The 20,856-nt window shown below is 34.9% G+C and overlaps 1 protein-coding gene across 1 annotated transcript in view; it reads left to right on the top strand.

The window, feature by feature from the left end:
- The window catches only part of LOC144252536 (transport and Golgi organization protein 1 homolog), a 32,621-nt gene extending 12,508 nt beyond the window's left edge, over positions 1–20,113 (top strand). The window contains exons 9-30 of the mRNA XM_077794797.1: positions 1,478–1,609; positions 3,859–3,880; positions 4,804–4,892; positions 5,135–5,212; positions 5,299–5,409; positions 6,633–6,704; positions 6,883–6,987; positions 7,632–7,754; positions 7,853–7,958; positions 8,980–9,035; positions 9,124–9,214; positions 9,386–9,524; positions 13,721–13,822; positions 14,683–14,743; positions 14,859–14,894; positions 14,971–15,038; positions 15,158–15,258; positions 15,440–15,577; positions 16,556–16,632; positions 16,758–16,829; positions 18,221–18,371; positions 19,293–20,113. Of these exons, the coding sequence (XP_077650923.1) occupies positions 1,478–1,609; positions 3,859–3,880; positions 4,804–4,892; positions 5,135–5,212; positions 5,299–5,409; positions 6,633–6,704; positions 6,883–6,987; positions 7,632–7,754; positions 7,853–7,958; positions 8,980–9,035; positions 9,124–9,214; positions 9,386–9,524; positions 13,721–13,822; positions 14,683–14,743; positions 14,859–14,894; positions 14,971–15,038; positions 15,158–15,258; positions 15,440–15,577; positions 16,556–16,632; positions 16,758–16,829; positions 18,221–18,371; positions 19,293–19,612 (2,250 nt within the window). The 3' untranslated portion in view covers positions 19,613–20,113. The remainder of the gene's footprint in view (positions 1–1,477; positions 1,610–3,858; positions 3,881–4,803; positions 4,893–5,134; positions 5,213–5,298; positions 5,410–6,632; positions 6,705–6,882; positions 6,988–7,631; positions 7,755–7,852; positions 7,959–8,979; positions 9,036–9,123; positions 9,215–9,385; positions 9,525–13,720; positions 13,823–14,682; positions 14,744–14,858; positions 14,895–14,970; positions 15,039–15,157; positions 15,259–15,439; positions 15,578–16,555; positions 16,633–16,757; positions 16,830–18,220; positions 18,372–19,292) is intronic.
- The last annotated feature ends 743 nt before the right edge of the window (positions 20,114–20,856 follow it).

Below are 20,856 nucleotides of genomic sequence, written 5' to 3'. Positions count from 1 at the left end.
GGCTGGGGTGGAGGACGGTGGGGGAAGCTGGCAGTCAGAAGAAATGTGTTCAGAGAAATGGAAACATGAAGAAAAGGATATTCTCGGAGGGCAGGAGAATGTGAATAGTTGGTGTTGTAAAGTGTGAAGTTGGAGGGGGATGGGCCTGTTGGAGAGGCCAGCAAATCTTAAAGGAAGTCATGAGCCAAAGTAGCATTAGACCATTAATAGTGGGGATCCTTAGAAAGTTTTAAGAATGAAAGGAATTAGGTTAGATCTGTTTCTTAGAAAGAGTCACTTAAGGCTGATCTTTCTAAAGAAAATCATGATCCAAACAAGACATTTAATCTGTCTAGAAGCTTATCTAAGCATTTTAGGACTTACCTCCCCCCCATTGGTATTTGTTGATATTGGACTTTTAGAATTTAATTATAGGAATGAGAAAGCTTTTAGAGGTTGGAGAATTTAATTATAGGAATTATAGGAATGAGAAAGCTTTTAGAGGTTGGAGAATTTAATTATAGGAATTATAGGAATGAGAAAGCTTTTAGAGGTTGGAGGGCCATTGTGACAGTAATCCTCCTCAACTGAAGTTGTTTCCTGTAGGTTGTGTTATTTCAAGGCTTGTGTAATAAATATGATGTTGTTGTTTTCCTTGTAAAATGTATAGATTTTGAAGCCAGGTAGATCTGATTTCAAATCCCAAGGTTATCATTTAGAAGTTTGAGCAAATAACTAAACTTTTGAAAAAAGTTCTCATCTGAAAAATGTAGATAATGCTTACTCCAATCATAAGAATTAAATGATTTGACAAGGTAAAATGTCTGGTGAGGTGTCTGGCACTTTGAAGGGTTTTACCCCCACACACCCCCTAATTCTCATGTAGGCAGTCAGAAGGTGTTTATATAAGAGTGGAATGGAAGTAAGATTTAAAATCTTATACATATATCATCATTGTTTTTATTTGTTGCCATAAAATTAATTAGTTCTTTCATATAGTTAAGTTTTTGTCTTAAATGAATTTTTTAAATTCTAAAAACCAGGTTATCAGAGAAAAGAATGATCCAGAGGGATTCTAGCCAGGTGTTAGACAATGTGATGATATAGGGCCTGTTACAAACTGGAAATGTATGCTCAATTTAAAGTATTTAGATTCGGGCTGGGGTTGTGGTTCAGTGGTAGAGCGCTTGCCTAGCATACATGAGGCACTGGGTTCGATCCTCAGCACCATATAAAAACAAAACAATGTGTCCACCCTAAAACTAAAGATACATAAATAAATATTTTTTTAAAAGTATTTAGATTCATTATACTTGAAAACACTGCAAGAGAACAAAAAATATGAGACTGCCAGTATCCTCTCTCTTGAAGAAGCTATTGGAAAATATTGAGGAGGTGGTTTTCTGATGAGGAGGTTGGTTTAGAATTGCCATGATTCTTTGTGACTGTTTTGTTATAAATTTAAGGTTTCCCATTTTTTCTAATTTGTCTGTTTCAGCTGTTTACTACATTGCCTGATGATACTCAACCTGGGCCTGATTTTTATGGACTACCATGGAAGCCTGTAGTTTTCACTGTTTTCTTTGGGATTGTATCCTTTCTCATTTTCTTTTGGAGAACTGTTGTTGTTGTGAGTAAATTGACTTACTTATACCTTAGCACATAAGCACAAGGATTATTTTATATAGTCACTGCCCCCCCCCCCTTTTTTTTTTCTTTTTCAGTTGCTAAAACACAAATTAGTGGTTTAAGTCAAACTAACCTTATAAAATAATTTAGTGTGGGTGCAGTTGGTAGAACTGGTAATTCTTACAGCCATCCTAACCAGTAGTTTCATATGTATCAGAAGTCTTAAAAGTGGGATAAAAGATGGGATAGGTTAGATAAATATCCTTTTATGTAGCATATATGTCTAGTAGTCTATCTTAAAGAAATAACTATGCTTTGAAGATTTTGGTAATGTTTTTCAATGGAACAGTGTATTAGATTGAAGACTTAGCACAACATAATTTATTTAGGGGTTATTGTATGTTTGATTAATGGAATAGTAGGCAGATTTATTTATTTCAAAGCTTTGAGGTACAGAAAATGCTCACAATTAAATGTGAAGTGGGGAAAAAAGCAGAAACTAAGATTTAAATGTTGATGAACTGTATGTTAATATAAACACATATAAACAGGGGGAAATGCTGCAAAGAAATACAGTAAAATGAGAAAAAGGAGATGAGATAATTTTTCCAGTCTTTTATATAAATTTTCCCAGATTTTATGATTTGATCATATGTTCAGAAAATACCTTTTTATTTGGAAGTATAGATTATGTGTTGTCCAAAAATCCATTAAATGTTTTGTTCATTAAGTTTTTTTTTCCTGAGCAGAATTAGTCTATGTCTGTGTATGTGTGTACATATATGTATAAGTGTGTGTGTGTGTGTGTATAGGCTTATACATACTTATGTTTGTACTGTAGGTTATTCTGTTTCATAGTTATTTAACATAATTGGAAGAAAATTATTTTAGGTAAATGGACTTTGCATATGAAAATCCTAACATTTAAAGAGGCCAAAAGCATTGGATACAAATCTTTTCAAAACTGAGTGTTCTTTTTTCTGATTTCTTAATTATTTCAGACATATCATTGTTAAGATAAGTTTCCTCTCCTTGTACAGTTGAGAGTAAAATCTCTTAAAAAGTATTCCCTTCTTAAATAGAAGAATCGTTTGCCTGGATTCCTGTGAGGAATTTTCTAATCTCATTGAACTTTGTCTCAGCTAAAAGGAAAAAGGAAATAGAAGGATAAAGAGAAGGGAAAAACATGAAACCATTTTATATTTCTCTCTCTTGTTTCTTTCATTTCAAGAACTGCGGTACCTGTTTCTCTTTTCACTAGGTTATGTGGGATCTGGTTCCTAACTTGTTGCTCCTCAGTTTCAGCATTTGACTTTGGAACTTTAGTCCCTACCTTAGATGACTGCTTTTATGCTACTTCCCATTTTCCTCTGTTGTCATTTTGAGTAAAAGGTTAGCAAGGCTATGACATTAAAGAAATGTTCATTTATTTCTGTGTTGGAGTTTTCTGAATGCAATTTCCTATTACGAAGATCCCATGGATGATCCATGGACACATCTGAGTATCCCATCACCATTAATAACATAAGTTTGAAAGGACAAGTAATATGCTAAGTTACAAAGAAATTTAGTGATGTTTTAAAAAAAAATTCTGCTTAGGTTTTATTATCAGGCAGTTTATTGCTGTCTTTTGGAAATGATTGTTTTTGTCCTTTCCAGAATATGTTAATTGTCATTTCTCTTGTTGCTTGTGCATTTTCTTCTAGCAGTCTTCCCTTTCAGATTTCTTGCTATATATTTAGTGGTTTGCAGAAATAAGATGATGTAGCCTCTTAGTTTCTAAATTCAGCCAATAGCCAAATTTAAATTGGAGTTCTAAGATGTTTTCTGGTGAGTGAAAGTGGCATATCTTAGTACAAAGATTATGCCTTTAATATTGTTTCCTCAGATTCCTTTTGAATAGTCATTGTTTCTAGACTTTATCCTGGTTATTTAGAATTGTCAAGTAAATGATTTTGAAGACACACACACACACACACACACATATACACACACACATCTTTACTGTGAAATAAGGTACATATCTTAGTGTTTTTATGTCAGAGGCTATTTATGAAATCTCACTACCAATTAAATTTAAAAGGCTTGTTAACTTGTTAACTTTACTTATTTTTAATCCTATAAATTATTATCCTGAACCAGAATGTTATTAAATTCTCACTTGGTTATGATTCTGACTGTTGTTTTAGGAATGCTGTTTCTATTGAGCATATGTTTGACATCAAATTTAATCTTTTTTCTCTCTTCTAGGTAAAAGATAGAGAATATCAAGGTAAATTTTTAGGTTTCTTAAACTTGTAATAACCCTTTGTATTGGTGTTTGTTGTGTGTTTTATGTATGTTAGAAATAGATACAGTGACTTTTAATGTCTATTATCTTTTTTACCTCCTGAAAATTTTACTATTCCTAGGTTGCTAGCATGGATAATAGAGTAGATGATGATGGTTCCAACTCTGAGATAGGAGATAAAGAGGAGGAACAAATTGTGGATAGGGAGATGATGATAAGTTTTAATTTGGGGCAGATTAACTTTGAATATTGATGTAATGCAGATGTATTACATTTGAAGAGTATTTCTATGCTAATTATTTAATCATGCATTAAGTAATTGAGTAGATAATTTAAAGAATGGTAATGTGAATCAGTATGTTTTCATTTCTGTTTTTCTTTGCAAAGAATGAAATGATTCCATTTTCTGAAAAGAAAGTGTTTTGAGAAGGGAGGAATATCAAGCTACAACACTTTACTGTATTTCCCATCTGTGAAATAAGCTTAAATTGAAATATCATTTTGGATGGGAGGGGTACCTGTGATTGAACTCTGGGGCACTCTACTGAGCCACATCCCCAACCCCCTATATTTAGAGACCAAGTCTCACTTAGTTGCTTAGTGTCTCGCTCTTGTTGAGGCTGGCTTTGAACTTGGGATCCTTCTAGCTCAGCCTCCTGAGCCACTGGGATTACAGGTGTGCACCACTGCACCCAGCAAAATATCATTGTTCTTATATTTTTCTTAAATTTTAATAATTTTTATACTCTTATTGCTAATAAGCATAGATTGCTTTTTAAAAGCATAATAGTTATGCTAAGAAGTATTTCCTCATAGTACCATATAACATGTCTTTGCTTTTAGTAGATTGAGTAATTGAATTTCATTTAGTGATTGTAATAATCTTGTGTATTTCCCCCTTTTAGTCATTGAACAGCAAATTTCCAAAAAGATGAACAATTTCATGAAAGAAAATGAAGAACTAATGCAGAAATTGTCAAATTATGAACAGAAGGTATAATATTTTTTTTTTGTTTCTTTCTCCCTTGGTTCTAGCATGAATCATTTCTACCTGTTTTAATTTTAAAATCGTATTTTAAAATTTTTGTTTCATTATTTCCTACAAATCATCCAAATTCTAAACAGTCATATGTATTAAGTACTGCTTTCTTCTGGAAAGGGTCACTTGTCTGGAAGTAACTTGTATAGTAGCACTATAATTTGTGTATCTTAATTCTGAATGCTTTATTTACATAGATGAAGGAATCAAAGAAACAGGTCCAAGAGACCATGAAAGAAAATATGATTCTTTCTGATGAAGCAACTAAATATAAGGTAAAAATCCCTTCTTTGGGGGGAATTACATTCTAAACTCAAAAGTAAATGTAATGAGTGAGTAATATTGACACCTTTTTTTCCAGGATAAAGTGAAGCTTCTTGAAAAAGATAAAGAACTTCTGGATGAGAAAGCTAAAAGTCTTCTTGTTACGTTAGCATCTGAGAGAGAACAGAATGCTAAGAATCAGGACTTGGTAAGAGTTTCGCTGCTAAGTGTTACTGCAATTTGGCTTTTGAAATATTTTGTTAAATTGGTTAAGTTGAACTTAGTCCAGCTGTTAACTAAAGTAAGATTAGGAGTCAAGGAAGTCGAACCCACTTCTGCCCATTTTGTGGAACTTTTAAGTACTGATACAACAAATTATTTTTATGGGCCTAGGAAATATTTTTATTCTCAACCTTGGATAATTTTCATATTGCTTTGCTCTGCCCTTGGAAACATGCAGAACAAGTAAAAAACTATTGTCCAGTTGAACAGTATTTGTTTACTTTTTACTTGAAAGAGTAATGAATTAATCAATTTTCTGTACTTAAAAAAAGTTTACTTACATACTTCATTTTCAATTTCTATAAGTTTCTGTAATTACATAAAAGTTGCAAAAGATAGTAGACAGTGTGTTCTGAAATATCCTACCCCCAAGTAAGCTTGATCACCCAGCTGAGGTAGTATTTATCAGATTTCTCCACTGTAAAAATTCTTTCCAATCCTTGTCATGTTGTATTCTTTGGAAGTTACCATGCACAGCCCACAGTTAAAGTATGAAGAGTTACAAGCCCAGGATGCAGCTCATGGTAGAGCACTTGCCTAGCATGCATGAGGCCCAGGATTCAATCCCAGGCATTGCAAACAAAGATTGCAGAGTTATGTCCACTTCCTTAAGGAGCAAGTATCTTTATAAATTTTTTGGAATTCCTCTGTATGTGAGATTAGTCTATTCTTCCTTAAATTTTATCATTTTTTACTTCAGATAAGAAAATTTTAAAAATGATCTTGGGAAATTTTTTTCTCTATCACTAGAAAAAAAATTACTAATTTGAACTGGTTTACTTGAAACAGTAATTAATTATAGTTAATTTTCTATGCTTTAAAACATTTTATTTACTTATTGCATTATGATTTTCTATACTTTGACCTTTTTTTTCTGGTTATCTCACAAACAGTAAGGTTGTGGATGCCATGAAATATTTATGACTTCATTTTCCCTCATCTCTTTCAGTTCTTGATTTTTTGCTTAGTCCAAATCTGGATCCCCCTGCATTTACCTGAAATGTAATGGGATGGCTTGACAAAAATTTTGTTGTGTTTATCTTTTTTAGTATATATATGTGTGTACACACACACACACATATATATATATATATCAGTATTTCTACTGAAATCCTAATGCATATTTTGTGTTCTGTTTTCCCCTGGCAGATAATGGAAAATAAGAAATCTATAGAGAAGCTTAAAGATGTCATTTCAGTGAATAATTCTGAACTTTCAGAGGTAAAGCTGCCAACTCTTGCTATCGGATATTAATACTACATCTTAATTTGTTGCGGACCAAAAATTTGAGGTGTGCTAAAATGTGCAAAAAATGAGAACTATATGATGTCTGGTTTGGGAAAGTATAACTTTGTTTTTTCTTTGGAATTAATTCACTAACTGTAGTGTTTTGCATTAGCTTCAAATTATCCTTACTGAAACTAAGCTTCATGAAGCGAAGGTGAAGTTGGAATGCAGGAAGCTTCAGAAAGAAAATACCATGCTTAAGAAGGAGAAAGAGCAGGTAAAGAAAATTTGATGTCATACATAATGTAAACTAGAGAAGTGAATATCATTATCTTGTATCTTTCTTGGATCTGTTTCTGAGGTAAGGAATATTCATGTAGGACCTTTTCTAGATATGCAAAGTTTAAACAATGCTCCCCAAATTGAGTGCATATATATGTTCTCCATCTGTTTTGGATTTTTGGATTATTGCTTTTCTTATCAAATATCAATCAGTTATTAACTTGCATAGCCTCAAAGAAACTTTTTAAACCAGAAAATTAAGTATTTTATGATCCTGTTTTGAGTAGTTACTGATTCACCGGCCAAGGGAAGATTACATGATAAGGAATCTAAATTTAGGAGACAGTCATATGTGCCCAGCCATTCCTGCTGGAGGTAAATTATTTGAATTGACAGCAATTTTCGGGGGAATGCAATAAAACAGGGTCAACTTCCTGATAGCTCTGATGTTCTTACTGCAGCTGTGAGAGTTGGGGCCACTCTGCCCTCTTCCTTAACCAAGGTCTCAAACCCCTCGATTGACGGAGTCCACCGAGGAGTATGGCTCTCTATTTCTTTGTCTAAGTCTTGTAGTCCTAATGTATCCAGTGCAGAAACCCCTACCTAACCCATATGAATTCATGTGTTTTGACTTTTCAGTTGCAGCAGGAAGTCAAAGACTGGAGTACATCACATGCTGAGCTCAGTGAACAAATCAAATCATTTGAGAAGTCCCAGAAAGATTTACAAGTAGCTCTTAGTTACAAAGATGATACTAATAAAGTAAGTTTATACTCCAAATACATGTTTCATCTCATGAATTCTCCTGAAATCTTCTGAATTAAAATCGAGAGTCTTCCAACCTTTTGCTTCTTTTCTAGGCTTTGACTAATTACATCACACAGTTGAATCGGTTACAATGTGAATCTGAATCTGAGGATCAAAGTACAGATGAGTCAGATGAATTAACCAATGGAGAGGTAGCAGGTGAGATCAGTCTCTGGGAAGTTGAATCCTTTTTTGCTTTCCTGTCTTTAATTAAGTATACAGATGCCACTTTTCAGCTGGCTGAATTTCTTCTTAAGCTTCAGGGTTGTAGACACATCACTGGATCTATAGATATGTCTGTTGCATTGGCAGAGGTGGGTTGCTGGGGTATAATGTACCAATAGGCATGTGAAGAACACTGACTTTTTCTATCCCATTGAAAACTAGTAAGTACACTGCAGCTACAATAGTCACATCCTATACCTCTAAGTATTTAACATTGTACAGTAAGAGAAATTTATTTCTTAACTTATGCAGATGATACTTGATTTTGATACTCATCATCTCTATGGCTCTGTGGTTTTAAGGTCCACAGTCAGTCTTAAGAGTCCGGAGGCAGTTGGAACCATAAACTAAGGCTGTGAGAACAGAGGCTAGAGACTATCAGAAAGCTAGAGAGGGAGTGTAACAGTGTTTACTGATGAGGAAAATATTTCCAAATGTTTTCTCCCAAGTTGGATATTGCTTACATAGCAAGTATTTCAAACCACACCTGGTAGTAGATTCAGGGAGAAAATGTAGGATTGAATCTTTCTAAACAAGACACTTACTTACTTGCCCAGGTGAAGATAGATCTGAGAGAGAAGAAAAGCTTTTATCTTACAAGAATAGCAGAGATAACATTTTAGTTGTGCAAACTAGAAATTCACCTTTTTTTTGTTTTTAAGACAGACATAGTACTTCTATTTATTTTTATGCTGAAGATCAAACTCAGTGCCTCACACATGCTAGGTGAGCACTCTACCACTGAGCCACAACCCCAACCTGAAATTCACCTCTCTTTTTTTTAAAATCTAAGCTTGCAATTCTCTTAAAAGTCATTAGTCTAATCAGTTTAATTATTTAATTGATTTTTTTTTTCTTCCGGTGTTTGAACACGATCATTCTTTAGTTTGGGGAAGTTAGGAGAATATAGAGTTAAAAGTAAGGAAAGAAAAAGCTAAAGTCTTTTGTTTTTTAGGTGATCGGAACGAGAAGATCAAAGATCAAATTAAGCAGATGATGGATGTCTCTCGGGTATAGTTCTTTGTAAGAGTCCCATAGTGCCTGTGAATTCTTCCTGTGCCTCACTTTTAAGAATACCTCTCTTTTCTGCAATTTTTAGACACAAACTACAATATCAGTAGTTGAAGAGGATCTAAAACTTTTACAACTTGAGCTAAGAGCCTCGAAGTCCACAAAATGTAATCTAGAAGGTGGGTTCTTCTTGAGAAGAAATTACCATGTTGGAAAGACTTAAAATTTTATTAGAAAGATAAAGAATGGCTTCTTGCTTTCATGTTTCTTACTTTTCTTGGCACTACTCCCTCAAACAAGTTCTTAAGTCCTTGTACACATATAGAGATAAGCTGTTTTATCCTTTACAGACCAAATAAAGAAATTAGAAAGTGACTGCAATTCACTACGGTCTTCTAAAGTTGGACTGGAAGAGGAATGCAAAACTCTTAGGCAGAAAGTGGAGATTTTAAATGAACTCTACCAGCAAAATGAGGTGGCATTACAAAAGTAAGATTTTCATTGTTTGTTATTGTTATCACTGTGTGAACTAACAGATAATTTTATCTTTTCTTAAGATTATTTACAATTTCTTCTAGTTGTAATAAGTAGAGATTTGTCTTTTTTCCTTTGTGTTTTGTTTCCTATAAGTTGCATTTTTCTTTCCATCGTCAGTCTTAAGAGTCCTGAGGTAGTTGGAACCATAAACTAAGGCTGTGAGGACATCGTAATCAATTGTCAAATTCATATGAAGGCAGGAAGTGGTAAACTGGTATTAACAGTCACTGATGTGGAAATACCTCTCAAAGATCTAGACCCTTTCTATGATCCCACTATTTATTTTAATTACCTTTCATTGTGATCAGTTATGTAATTCTAATGTTTTGAACTTGTATCTCTAACTCTGGACCTTTAAAAATACTGAGTGATTTGGAATGACATGTTTTAGTAGAATAAAAACTTCAAAAAGGAATAATATTTACTTATTGATGGTACAAGTTTTGGACTTGAATATCTCAGATGTTCACACTAAAAATTGAACTGTGGCAAGGACCTTAGGAGTTATGATTACAGAAGTACTTGTTTGTAGTATATATTTATATATTAATCTTCTCAGTGTGGAGCTAGTTATTTTTTGAAAGTTCATTTGAAGTTTTTAATCCACAAAAATACTTGAATTCTCTAAAAATAGGTTTTTTGTGTCAGATTTTATTTATTTGCACCTGATTTTACTCTTTAGCATTTATATATTCTTTTATATAATATATATAATATATAATATATATATATATAATGTATTATATATATATATATATATATTCTTTTATATAATATATTCTTATTAATTTTCTCTATAGCCACTTGAGTGGACTTTCTAAAATATAAGTCTGTCCATGTCAATATGTGCCTGTGGTTTATGAAGAATTTGCTTTCTATTTGATGACCTGTTCTTTTTTTTCTTCCTTGTATCTTTTTAATAGTTTAAATATTTTTAATTATTTTCCTCATCCCCTGTATAAGCTTGATGTAATCCTAAATTATAATGGAATTATAATTATATAATTATAATTATAATTTTATTCATCTTCTCATAATTTAAAGGCCATGGTATATATTCTGGATTTAATAAAAACCTGACATAGATTAATAGGTTTATTATTTTTTTTTATGGGCTTTAAGTAGCTCCTGAATCTGATAACTGTTGTGGCATTGTATGTTAGTACTTCATATACTGTGAACTCCACAAGACATTCATTCAATTTATACACATTTAAAGTTTCTGTAGTTCTGCATTCTACACTGTTGGTTTCTTATTTGAAATTATTTTCATTCTATTTGAACATTGTCCTTTAATGATACATTTGATTATTGTATCAAAGTAGTACAAGGATAAATAGAGAATAGTATTTTATCCACTAAATATTGCTACCTTTATAATCTGTATTAGGTTGACATGAACTTCATGATTAGAGTTAAAACCAGTTTCCATTTTTAAAGGATCTTTCTTTTGGCTACTGAATTTTGACTGTTACTTAGTTTTAGCAATTTAAAAATATCCAATTAATTACCATCTGTTTTAAATTTTTTCTTTAAGGAATCCATTATCATTGTTGTTTGGTCTTATCCCTCCCCTAGTTCCTGTAGTCATTTCTCTGTTTTTTTTAACAGTTGTATTGGGAAGTGCCTAGGTGTAGTTTTCCCCACCCCACCCACTTTTCCTCTTGCAGTTATGTTGCTTGGGACCATTAAACATTTCTTGAATTTTCGAGTCTTTTTCTAAATGTTGATTTTACCTCATTCTCTCTTCTGATTATAATAATGCATATTAGAATTTGATTTCCCCTGCCTCCTACATTCTGGATTTACTTCTTCTGGATATTTTCTTCTGACCTATCTTAAAAGCGCTAGGATTTATTTTACTTCCCAAATCTGCTGCTAAAATCATTCATTGAGTTTAGGATTTTAAAAAGTTCAGGGTTTAAAATATTATTTTAGTTGTAGAGGGACATAATATTTTATTTTATTTTTATAGGATTTTTTTAAGAGAGAAAGAGAGAATTTTAATATTTATTTTTTAGTTTTTGGCGGGCACAACATCTTTGTTTGTATGTGGTACTGAGGATTGAACCCGGGTCCCCACGCATGCCAGGCGAGCGCGCTACCGCTTGAGCCACATCCCCAGCCCAACACAATATTTTATGTATTTTATGTGGTGTTGAGGACTGATCCCAGTGCCCCACACATGTGGGGCACATGCTTCACCACTGAGCCACAACCCCAGTCCTATTTCAGTACTACAGCTCAAACCCAGGACATTGAGCCATGTGCTCTACTATTGAGCTACCTCCACAGACTCCTTTCTCTTTCTCATAAGGGACTAGTGTCTTACTGCTTTCCAAGCTATCTTTAATCTCATCATTCTGCCTCTGCCTCTTGAGTATCTTCTACTGTAGGTAGGTCACCACACCCAACCTTTTCTTGGTTTTATAGTTTCTAATCCTTTGACAAAATTCATAATCTTTTTTTTTCCTCTTTTGTGGTGGTGGGGTTTGAACTCAGAGCCTTGTGCATGCAAGGCAGCACTCTACCTACTAAGCTATATTCCCAGCCCTGAAATTCATAATCTTGACTTTACTTTTTTGACTGTATAAAGCACAGTGATTTTAAAACATGTGCAGATAACCCCATTAGGTGGTTTCCTTTTCTGTGGTATTTTTTCTCACAGAATTTTGTCTTATGGAGTGCCTGGTCAGTTTTGATTGGCTAACATTGTTGTGATAATTATAGATGAAATTTGAGGACTAAGATGAAGTTATCTTCTTATAGAAAAGTGTTGAGGTTACTTGAGTAAGATTGTCACTTTAAACTTAGTCAGCAATTAAGATAATTCAAAAATGACTTCTCTTTTCAATGTTTCAGTATTATTCCTTTTGGATTTTTTGCCTGTTCATCACTTAAGTGTGCAGTATTTTCTAATCTAAACTCAAAGGCTAGGCCTTTTATTAAGGGTTCCTTTATTTGTAGCCCCAAACACTTGTTTTTTCCTCTAAGCCCAAGAATTGGATGAAGGCTTAGTTCAGACTCATTATATCTTTGTGTTATCTTCAATATGTGGGTAAACCTAGGAGAGAAGTACCTTAAAGTGCCAGCCTTACTTGTAATTCTGAGATTCCTTTTTCTAATGGATCTTGGCCACATCCATATATCTCCACTGCCTTTTTAGCTTGGATCCCTTCAAACACAATTTTATATTCTTATAAAGATGTTTTGATTGTTCTTAGTGCTCCTCAGACTAACTCTTTGATAATTGGAAACAAAATTCTCTCTGTCCTTCAAGATTTAGTTTTCTCCATATTCCTTCTTAAGCCAGTGGGGAAAATTATTATATTCCTTTAGGCATCATTTATACCTGAAACAGTGAACTCTTTTATTCTTTAGCATCTTACAAGGTAACTAGTATATTATAGCCACTCATAAAATACTTGCTGAAGAATTAAATGAGAAGCTATATAAGAATATATAATCCCCTTTTTCTATTTGGTATCAATAATCCTTTTTTACTATAGTTCTTCTGATTTATGGAAAATTAAGTTTCAAGTTAATTATCTTTTGAATTGGAACTATGGCTAAAGAGGGTAGTACAAGGATAGCAGAAAATAGTATTTTTTAAATCATTAAATGGGTCTACCTTTGTCTCAGTAGATGAACATCTTGAGTTTCATGATCAGAGTTAAAACTTGTCAGTAGATAATACTCTGATTGTGGGTCAGTTTGGCTTCTTTTTCTGGTTGACAGACATTATCAAAACTCAGATTGGTCTTTTTGCTTAATTACAATTCTTTTGAAATAGATATCTAAAGTGTTAAAAATGTTCTGTGGTTAATTGCATAGCTAAAAGACATATTCTAGAAGATTTTATGTTAGGTTGATCAGTCCTGATCTTCCAAATTGAAGTAAAGTGAGTTTTTATTATCTTACACACAGGAGACTTGCCCTTGGGGCACATGTTGTTTTCACATTTATTTTATTTACTGGTAAGTAGAGAATTAAGAGGAGAAGTTAGAAAATGTAAGTGATTTGCCAGAGTTTGATTTACGAAATTGCAGGTTTGAATTTCTATTTTATGTGCCTAAGCATTTTATAGAATTGTGGGAAGTGATATTCACAAAGAGAAACTTTTGATTTGATAACTGGCTTTATTTTAGGAAACTAAGCCAAGAAGAATATGAGAGACTAGAAAAAGAGCAGCGGCTGTCAGCTGCAGATGAAAAGGTGGTTTCCTCTGTACAGGAAGTTAAAAATTACAAGTGAGTTCAGTTTCTAAAGGAGGGTGTCAATGTCTAATGAACTAGTGTTAGCTTTCTTTTTAATCTTTTTTTACATTATGTAGATAGAAGAAAATAGCATGTAAGTATAAATAACGAGAGGATATGAATAAATTCAATTCACACAGGAGAAAAAAATAAATTTCAACTTAACAAATGAAAAATGTTAACAAAAATTTACTTATACCTAATGGGCAAGACCATAGGGAACTTGGTCAATGCAAACAGTTCTGGGGGGTTTGTATGTTGTAGTAATTCTTTAAGAAATCAGTTTGCTGTGTGATTTATCAAGACCCACAAAAGTGTGGCATTTGATAGACCTTGGAAATCTTCTATGGATATAATTTGAAAAAAAGAAAAAAAGTTTTAAGGAGGAAGATATTTCTAACAGAATTACTTGAGAACACACTGATGAACAGTTAAGGAAATTGTAAGTTATCATTCAGAATCTCTAGCAATTAAATGATAAAGAAGTTATTAGTATTAGGTTCTTATTTTATCTATCTATTTATTTATTTATTTATTTTTGATGCTTTACTACTAAGCTACATCCTTAGACCTTTTTTTTAACTTTGAGACAGGGTCTCAGTTGCATAGGTTCCCACTTAATTGCTGAGACTGACCTCGAACTTATGATCCTCCTGCCTCAGCTTCCCAATCATTGGGATTACTGGCATGTGGCATTGCACCTTGCCTGTAGTATTAGTTTTGATCACACTGGATTCATATAACTATAGAAATGTTTTTCTTATGTATGATAAAGTCTTTAAAAGTATAGCTGATGGAATAAAGGGAAAATGGTCAGAATGTTTCAAATGTTATTCAATTGTTGTAATTCTTAGGCGGAGAATTGAAGAGATGGAAGAAGAATTACAGAAAGCGGAGCGCTCATTTAAAAACCAGGTAGTAATTAATACAGTCCTGTAGTTGCAGAATTCTTTGATATCTAATACAGACAATTATAGGCTATTATAATGAGTCCCTAAAAACATATTTTTTAATATGTTGTCTTTTTCAGATTGCTATGCATGAGAAGAAAGCTCATGATAATTGGGTAAGATTTTTTCCCCCTTTTCTTTATTTTGTGCATAGCCTACCGCAACTGAATTTGAATATTTTCTCTTTAATAGCTCAAAGCTCGTTCTGCAGAAAGAGCTGTAGCTGAAGAGAAAAGGGAAGCTGCTAATTTGAGACAGAAGTATGTGATTTTGATATCTTACTATATGTTTTATAGTGTTTTAAGGTTATGCTAGATATTATCTATGAAGGAATAGATTGCAGTTTCATAATTCAGCCCATTCTTTCTCAATATTCAAGTCTATTGGAAATGACCCAAAAGATGGCAGTGTGGCAAGATGAACCCGTGATTGTAAAACCTATGCCGGGAAGACCAAATTTACAAAATCCTCCTCGGAGAGGTAGGGGGCACTTTGTAAAAGGAGCTATTTTATTTCTTGGTGCAGAATGTATGTAAATTACTTTTTACTTCTGTGTGTAATGGTTATGAAATAATCTGAATGATTTGCTAAAGCGGGAGGTGAGGGTTGGTGTCAGCGAGAAGGCTGCCTTAAAGTAATAACATGGCATTGTTGTCTTTAGGTCCACTGAGCCATAATGGCTCTTTTGGTCCATCCCCCGTGAGTGGTGGAGAATGTTCCCCTCCACTGACAGCAGAGCCAGCTGAGAGACCTCCTTCTGCTACTCTTAATCAAAAAGCTATGCCTAGAAACGGATTTGGTGAGCATTCACATGTTGCTTTATAGTAAACTACTTCAAGGTTTTGGTTTTTTTTTTCCCTTTTGAATATTCTAATGAAAACATAGAATTTGGGCCTGTACAATATATAGAAGATAATTTCTTACTTTATCTTAGTGAATGTTTTCTGTAAAATCTGTTCTAGAATAGAAAACATTTTTTTTTTCCTGGAGGTCCCTGTATTGTTTTTTTCTTTTAAATTTTACACTGTGAAGTGTAAACCTTTATCTTTAAATTAAATCTCTATGGTGTTCCTTTCCCAAATATTATAAAAGTAGCCTTAAACTTTATGTAGCATACATATTTCCAACATGAAATACTGAGTCTTATTTCCAATTCTAAATAGGACTGTAGTCTTGGTAAGATTGGAAGTCAGGTTATACAGACTAAAGAAAAGCCAGCCTACACATACTTCAAGTCTATAGCTTAAAGTTTAGGACCAGTACTTATTAATCTGCTGTTCTATCAACCCAAGGCAGTTCTTTATTTTACTTAAGTCTCTTCATAAATTGTGATTTACATATTGGGCAACCCATTTTTTTTAAAAAAATATTTTTAATTGTAGATGGACATGATATCTTTATTTATTTTTTAAATGTGTGCTGAGAATCAAACCCAGTGCCTCACACATGCTAGGCAAACACTCTACAACTGAGCTATGACCCCAACCCCTGGGAAACCCATTTTTCATGTTGCTTTCTAGTTATTGTTGAATCCTGACCTGACCTGTCCACCAGTGATTTATTTCTTCTGAAAAATACATACAAGGGCTCTGGTCTTTCTTTCCCAAGGGTCAATGGATGGACCTTTACCTCGTACTGGTCTTCTGAGGCATCTGGGAAACCCGTTGCCTCTGGTAAAGGGACCAAGTAACTTCAAAGAATCTGTAATTGTGGATGGATGATTTTTATTCTTTTCATGTTAGAATTAAGTCTGAATCCATTCTTTGATCTCTAACAGACCCAGGATGTGGTCCAGCTCACATGAATAGCAGTTCCAGAAGTTCTTCTCCAGCTAAGGTGACGAATGAGGGTGAGGTAAGTTCTGTAGTTACTGTGAATCATGTGGTCATGCAGGAACATGTAGCTTTCCTACAGTACTTGCTCTTTGCTTTATCCTTCTTTGTGTTCTATTTGTACTATCCCTTTTGTTTCTTAAAAAGCAAACTGTTCCCCAAGAACCTGAGACCCCCTCAGTCTCCACAATTACTTCTTTGACTGAGCATCCAGTTGGAGTAAGTACTTAGAGGTTGAGAACTGAATTGGGTTTTATTCTGTGCATTTCTGGGAAGGATATTCAGAGCATGACACTGATCTTGTTTGCTTTAAACTGCATGCAATATTGAGCTTACTTTTCTCATTAACTTGGGAATGTTGCTTAAGTGTGTACAACTATAATGAACTATAGAATGTGAAAAGTTATCACTCTAACTTTATATGGTGTTTTGTGTTGAATGTTCAACACAAAACACCATATAAAGTAAAAGTAAAGGCAAAGTAAATTCATTATAAATTATATAATTCATCATTTTTATTTTTGTTTGGAAGAATGTTATTTAAGAATTCCTTCATTTGTGCAAACCCTATTTTGAGTGATTTGAATTAGATTGGTATCAGATTTTCTGAAAGTGAAATACTGTTTCAGTGAAACAATGATCATCTGAAATGACCTCTTGAGCCAGTCCCAAGAAATGGTCTCATTTGTTCACATAAGTGTATTCTCTTGTAACTGTGTTGCTATTATATCCGGTAGGTCTTCTGCAGCTCTATAATAAAATAAATTTTTAATTGTTTAGTTTCAAACCCACTACTCATAGGAAATGATAAATCAATATCTCAAATGGTGTACAGTATATAGCACTGTGATGGAAAATACTTCTCAAGTTCCAGTGTATATATATTCCAGGAATATACATCTCTAGAGAAATCTAAGGGCACCTTAGATAAGACCCCAAACCCCTTTGTAGTAGAAGATTTAAAAGAGAGCAAAGACCCATTGTTAGAGAGGAGTAGAGGTGGGAAAAGCATGGCTTGGAGGCAAACCTGGGATTGAGTTCCTTTAATATGCAGTGTGGCCTTCAACAAATTATGATATTCCATTTGCTTTTGTTCCCTCTTATTTAAAATAAGACAGTCTACTTAAAGATCTCAGAGGTTGAATAATATATGAAAGACTGACTGAAGATACTCTGAATAGTAGCTATTATTACATGGGTAGAGAATGGATTTTTCATTTTATTCTGTTCATTCTTAATATGGAAGTAATGAGCTATTGTGATGAAAGGGAAGTGATGGGGAGGGGGGACTCCCTTTGAAATAGATTGTAGTGAATACAGCATGACATACTTGTCAGAAATCACCTCTGTTAATAACCTCTGCCAGTCCTCTTGCCTTTCCCTTTCCTGTGCAGATATAATCAGTAACAAACTGCTCCCTCTTGTGGCATCCTTCCAACTTCTGTAAGCTGTCGGTGGGAATACACAGGAGGGGTGGGTAGTTTTGTTGCACTGATGGTGTTCTCTGGACAGGTGCCTGTTTTGGGTTTTAGCTTTTATCGGTGTTGATACTTTGTCTTAATACATAGGAATTTTAAAACTTTTAACTGCTTTCAAATCTTAAATTGCAGGTTCATATGGCTATGAAAGGGCCCCCTCCTTTCTCAGGGGTACCCTTCATGGGACCCCCGATGGGACGGCCTCCACCACCTCCCATTTGGTATGGACCACCACTTCAGCTCGGTGGGCCTTTTGGGCCTCGGCCAATTCCTCCACCATTTGGTATGATGATCTGGACAGTAGTGATTGACTTATAAATCACATTCATCTTTCATTTCTATTGCTTGCTAAAACAGTTGGTTGCTATCTCAGGTCTTTACAATGAAAGGATAAAGCTGAGTACATTTTAACTTTTCCTCCAGTTTTCTGGAACATATGGGACAGTACATAATCTTATACTGAGATAGGCAATAGCTATCTCTCATAGACAAGGATAAGGGGCTATATACAGAAAAGCCAGAAATATTACTTCTGCAGATGTTTGTTGAAACTCTGTTGATATGCACTGCAATAGATGGAAAAGTGGATGAGACACATGCCATAACTTAAAATTTTGTCACAGATATGAAAATCCTATAACATAAAGTTTGTAATCGCCCATAATGGAAGCATAAGCAGTAGGTTATAGAATATAGAAAAGTCAAACCCTCCTTATCTTGAGAAAAGTCAGAGGGAAGTGTTAAAGAGGAGGATTTAACAGTGACCTAATAAATATTGCTGATTTAATTAGGTGGCTGTGGAAGGCCTTTTCCAGGAGGGCATGCACCTTGATTCTGATGGCATGTGTAAAGTCCATGCTGAAACACTTCATGAATTTTTAATGGATACAGTAATAAATAGTGGAATTTCCTTTTATCAAAATTTCTTTGATGTAGTAAAGTTCTTATTTCATAATCTATCATCTTGTCATGGTAATATAGTACTTCCAAATATAAATGGAGCTCTTGTGAGATAGAAATAATTCTGCAATAATATAGTAGGGAAAGAAAAAAGACAAGCCTGGAGCTAGGTAGAGCCATGTTTAAATCCTTAATATGTTGCTTCATGGCTGGTTGGTCAAAGGCTATAACTAAACTTGTTCCATCTCAGTTTGCCTCATCTGGCAAGTCAGGATGTTCACCAGACTTCCTTTTTATTTTCCAGGTCCTGGTATGCGTCCACCAATAGGCTTCAGAGAATATGCACCATGTGTTCCACCTGGAAAATGGGATTTGCCTTTTGACCCTCGTGATTTTTTTCCAGGACCCGCACCAGCACCATTTAGACCTTTAGGCTCATTTGGCCCAAGAGAGTACTTCATTCCTGGTGCCCCATTACCACTTCCAACTCATGGTCCCCAAGACTATGGGCCACCACCTGCTGCAAAAGACTTAATGCCTTCAGGCTTTAAAGATGAACCTCCATATACACCTAATTCTCAGATTAGTGAGGGCTGTTCACAGGCCTTAAAACAGGGCCCATAAAGTTAACCTCTGACACTTAGTCAGAAAATGGACTATAAACTATTCATCAAGTTAAAGGATTATTGGCTTCAAAATATAAAAGTTTATTTTAAATGGTTTATGTTTTTAGAATGAAGCTGCCTTGGTGCAGTATACATTTTGAGCCAAAATATTTTCCCCCTAAATATCCCCCACTTAAGCTAGAGTATCCTTCCAATTTTAAAATGTGCAATAAGGAATACCTTTGTTTTAGTTAATGTAGCATATACAATTGCTAAATGATTTAGAATGTCATAATTATGGACATTTCCTGTGGAAATGCTTTAAGAACATGTATTTCCATTATCCTATTTTTAGTGTATTCCAGTTGATAACAGAGAAATGGTGTTTTATAAGCTTGATTTTTTTTCTCTTTCAATATCTGGTCGCAGAGACTGTTACGCTAAAAATGTTTACTCAAAGATCATAAACTTCATTTTCCTTCTTGCTGAAGTTCTTTGTTGTAATAGTTCATAAAAAATGTTTATTAATATTTCCCAAGTGTCTGTTGATTCATTGGAGACTTTGTGCCATTGGGGAAGCATGTCAACTCACTCTCAGAATCCACCCCTAGGCCTCAGAAGCAGCAGGGTCAGGCCTGCTTGGGGTTCTCCACTCAGCCCAGCTTTCCAAGACCCCTGTGTCCCTGCCTGCTGGAGCTTGGGGACCAGCGGCTAGGGCCTGTGGGCTGCCCACTGCTGCCCTGCAGCTTGGGAAGTGGTAGCACGCCTCTGCTCTCCTGCTGCCTCCTGCCACAGTCTAGAGAGCTCTCTGAGCCATCCTTACACCTGGGAGCCACTGCCCATCTTGGGGGGAGACTGACCCCATGCAAGATGTAAATAGCAACATTCTCAAATACCTGGGGAGGGCCGAGGGGCCTGGCGGGAGGGGCTGCAGGGTAAGGCCAGGAAGGGACACTGCTGTGAGGCGGGTGCAGGGAAGGGAGAGAGGAGGGAGGGTGCTGGGGGACTGGGTAGGGCAGAACTGGTAGGGCCAACACCTGGAGGGCCAGAGCCTGTGTCCCCACTCCCAGCTGAGGGGCAGAGGGTGCTGGGCTTGGGGCGAGGAGGGACCACCACGAACCCAGCTTAGGTGTATTCTGAGGGCGAGGTCGGCACAGAAGCTGCCTGACACAGCCAATGCCCGGGGAATTGGGGGAGGTGAAGACAGGTGCTGACTTCTCTCCCAATCACCAGGCCTGATGGGAGCAAGGCTGCCTTTTGCTG

This window comes from Urocitellus parryii, unplaced genomic scaffold (genome assembly GCF_045843805.1).
Source record: "Urocitellus parryii isolate mUroPar1 unplaced genomic scaffold, mUroPar1.hap1 Scaffold_45, whole genome shotgun sequence".
Taxonomy (NCBI): domain Eukaryota; kingdom Metazoa; phylum Chordata; class Mammalia; order Rodentia; family Sciuridae; genus Urocitellus; species Urocitellus parryii.
The sequence above is the reverse complement of the archived record's forward strand: the minus strand, read 5'-3'. Positions and strand labels throughout refer to the sequence as shown.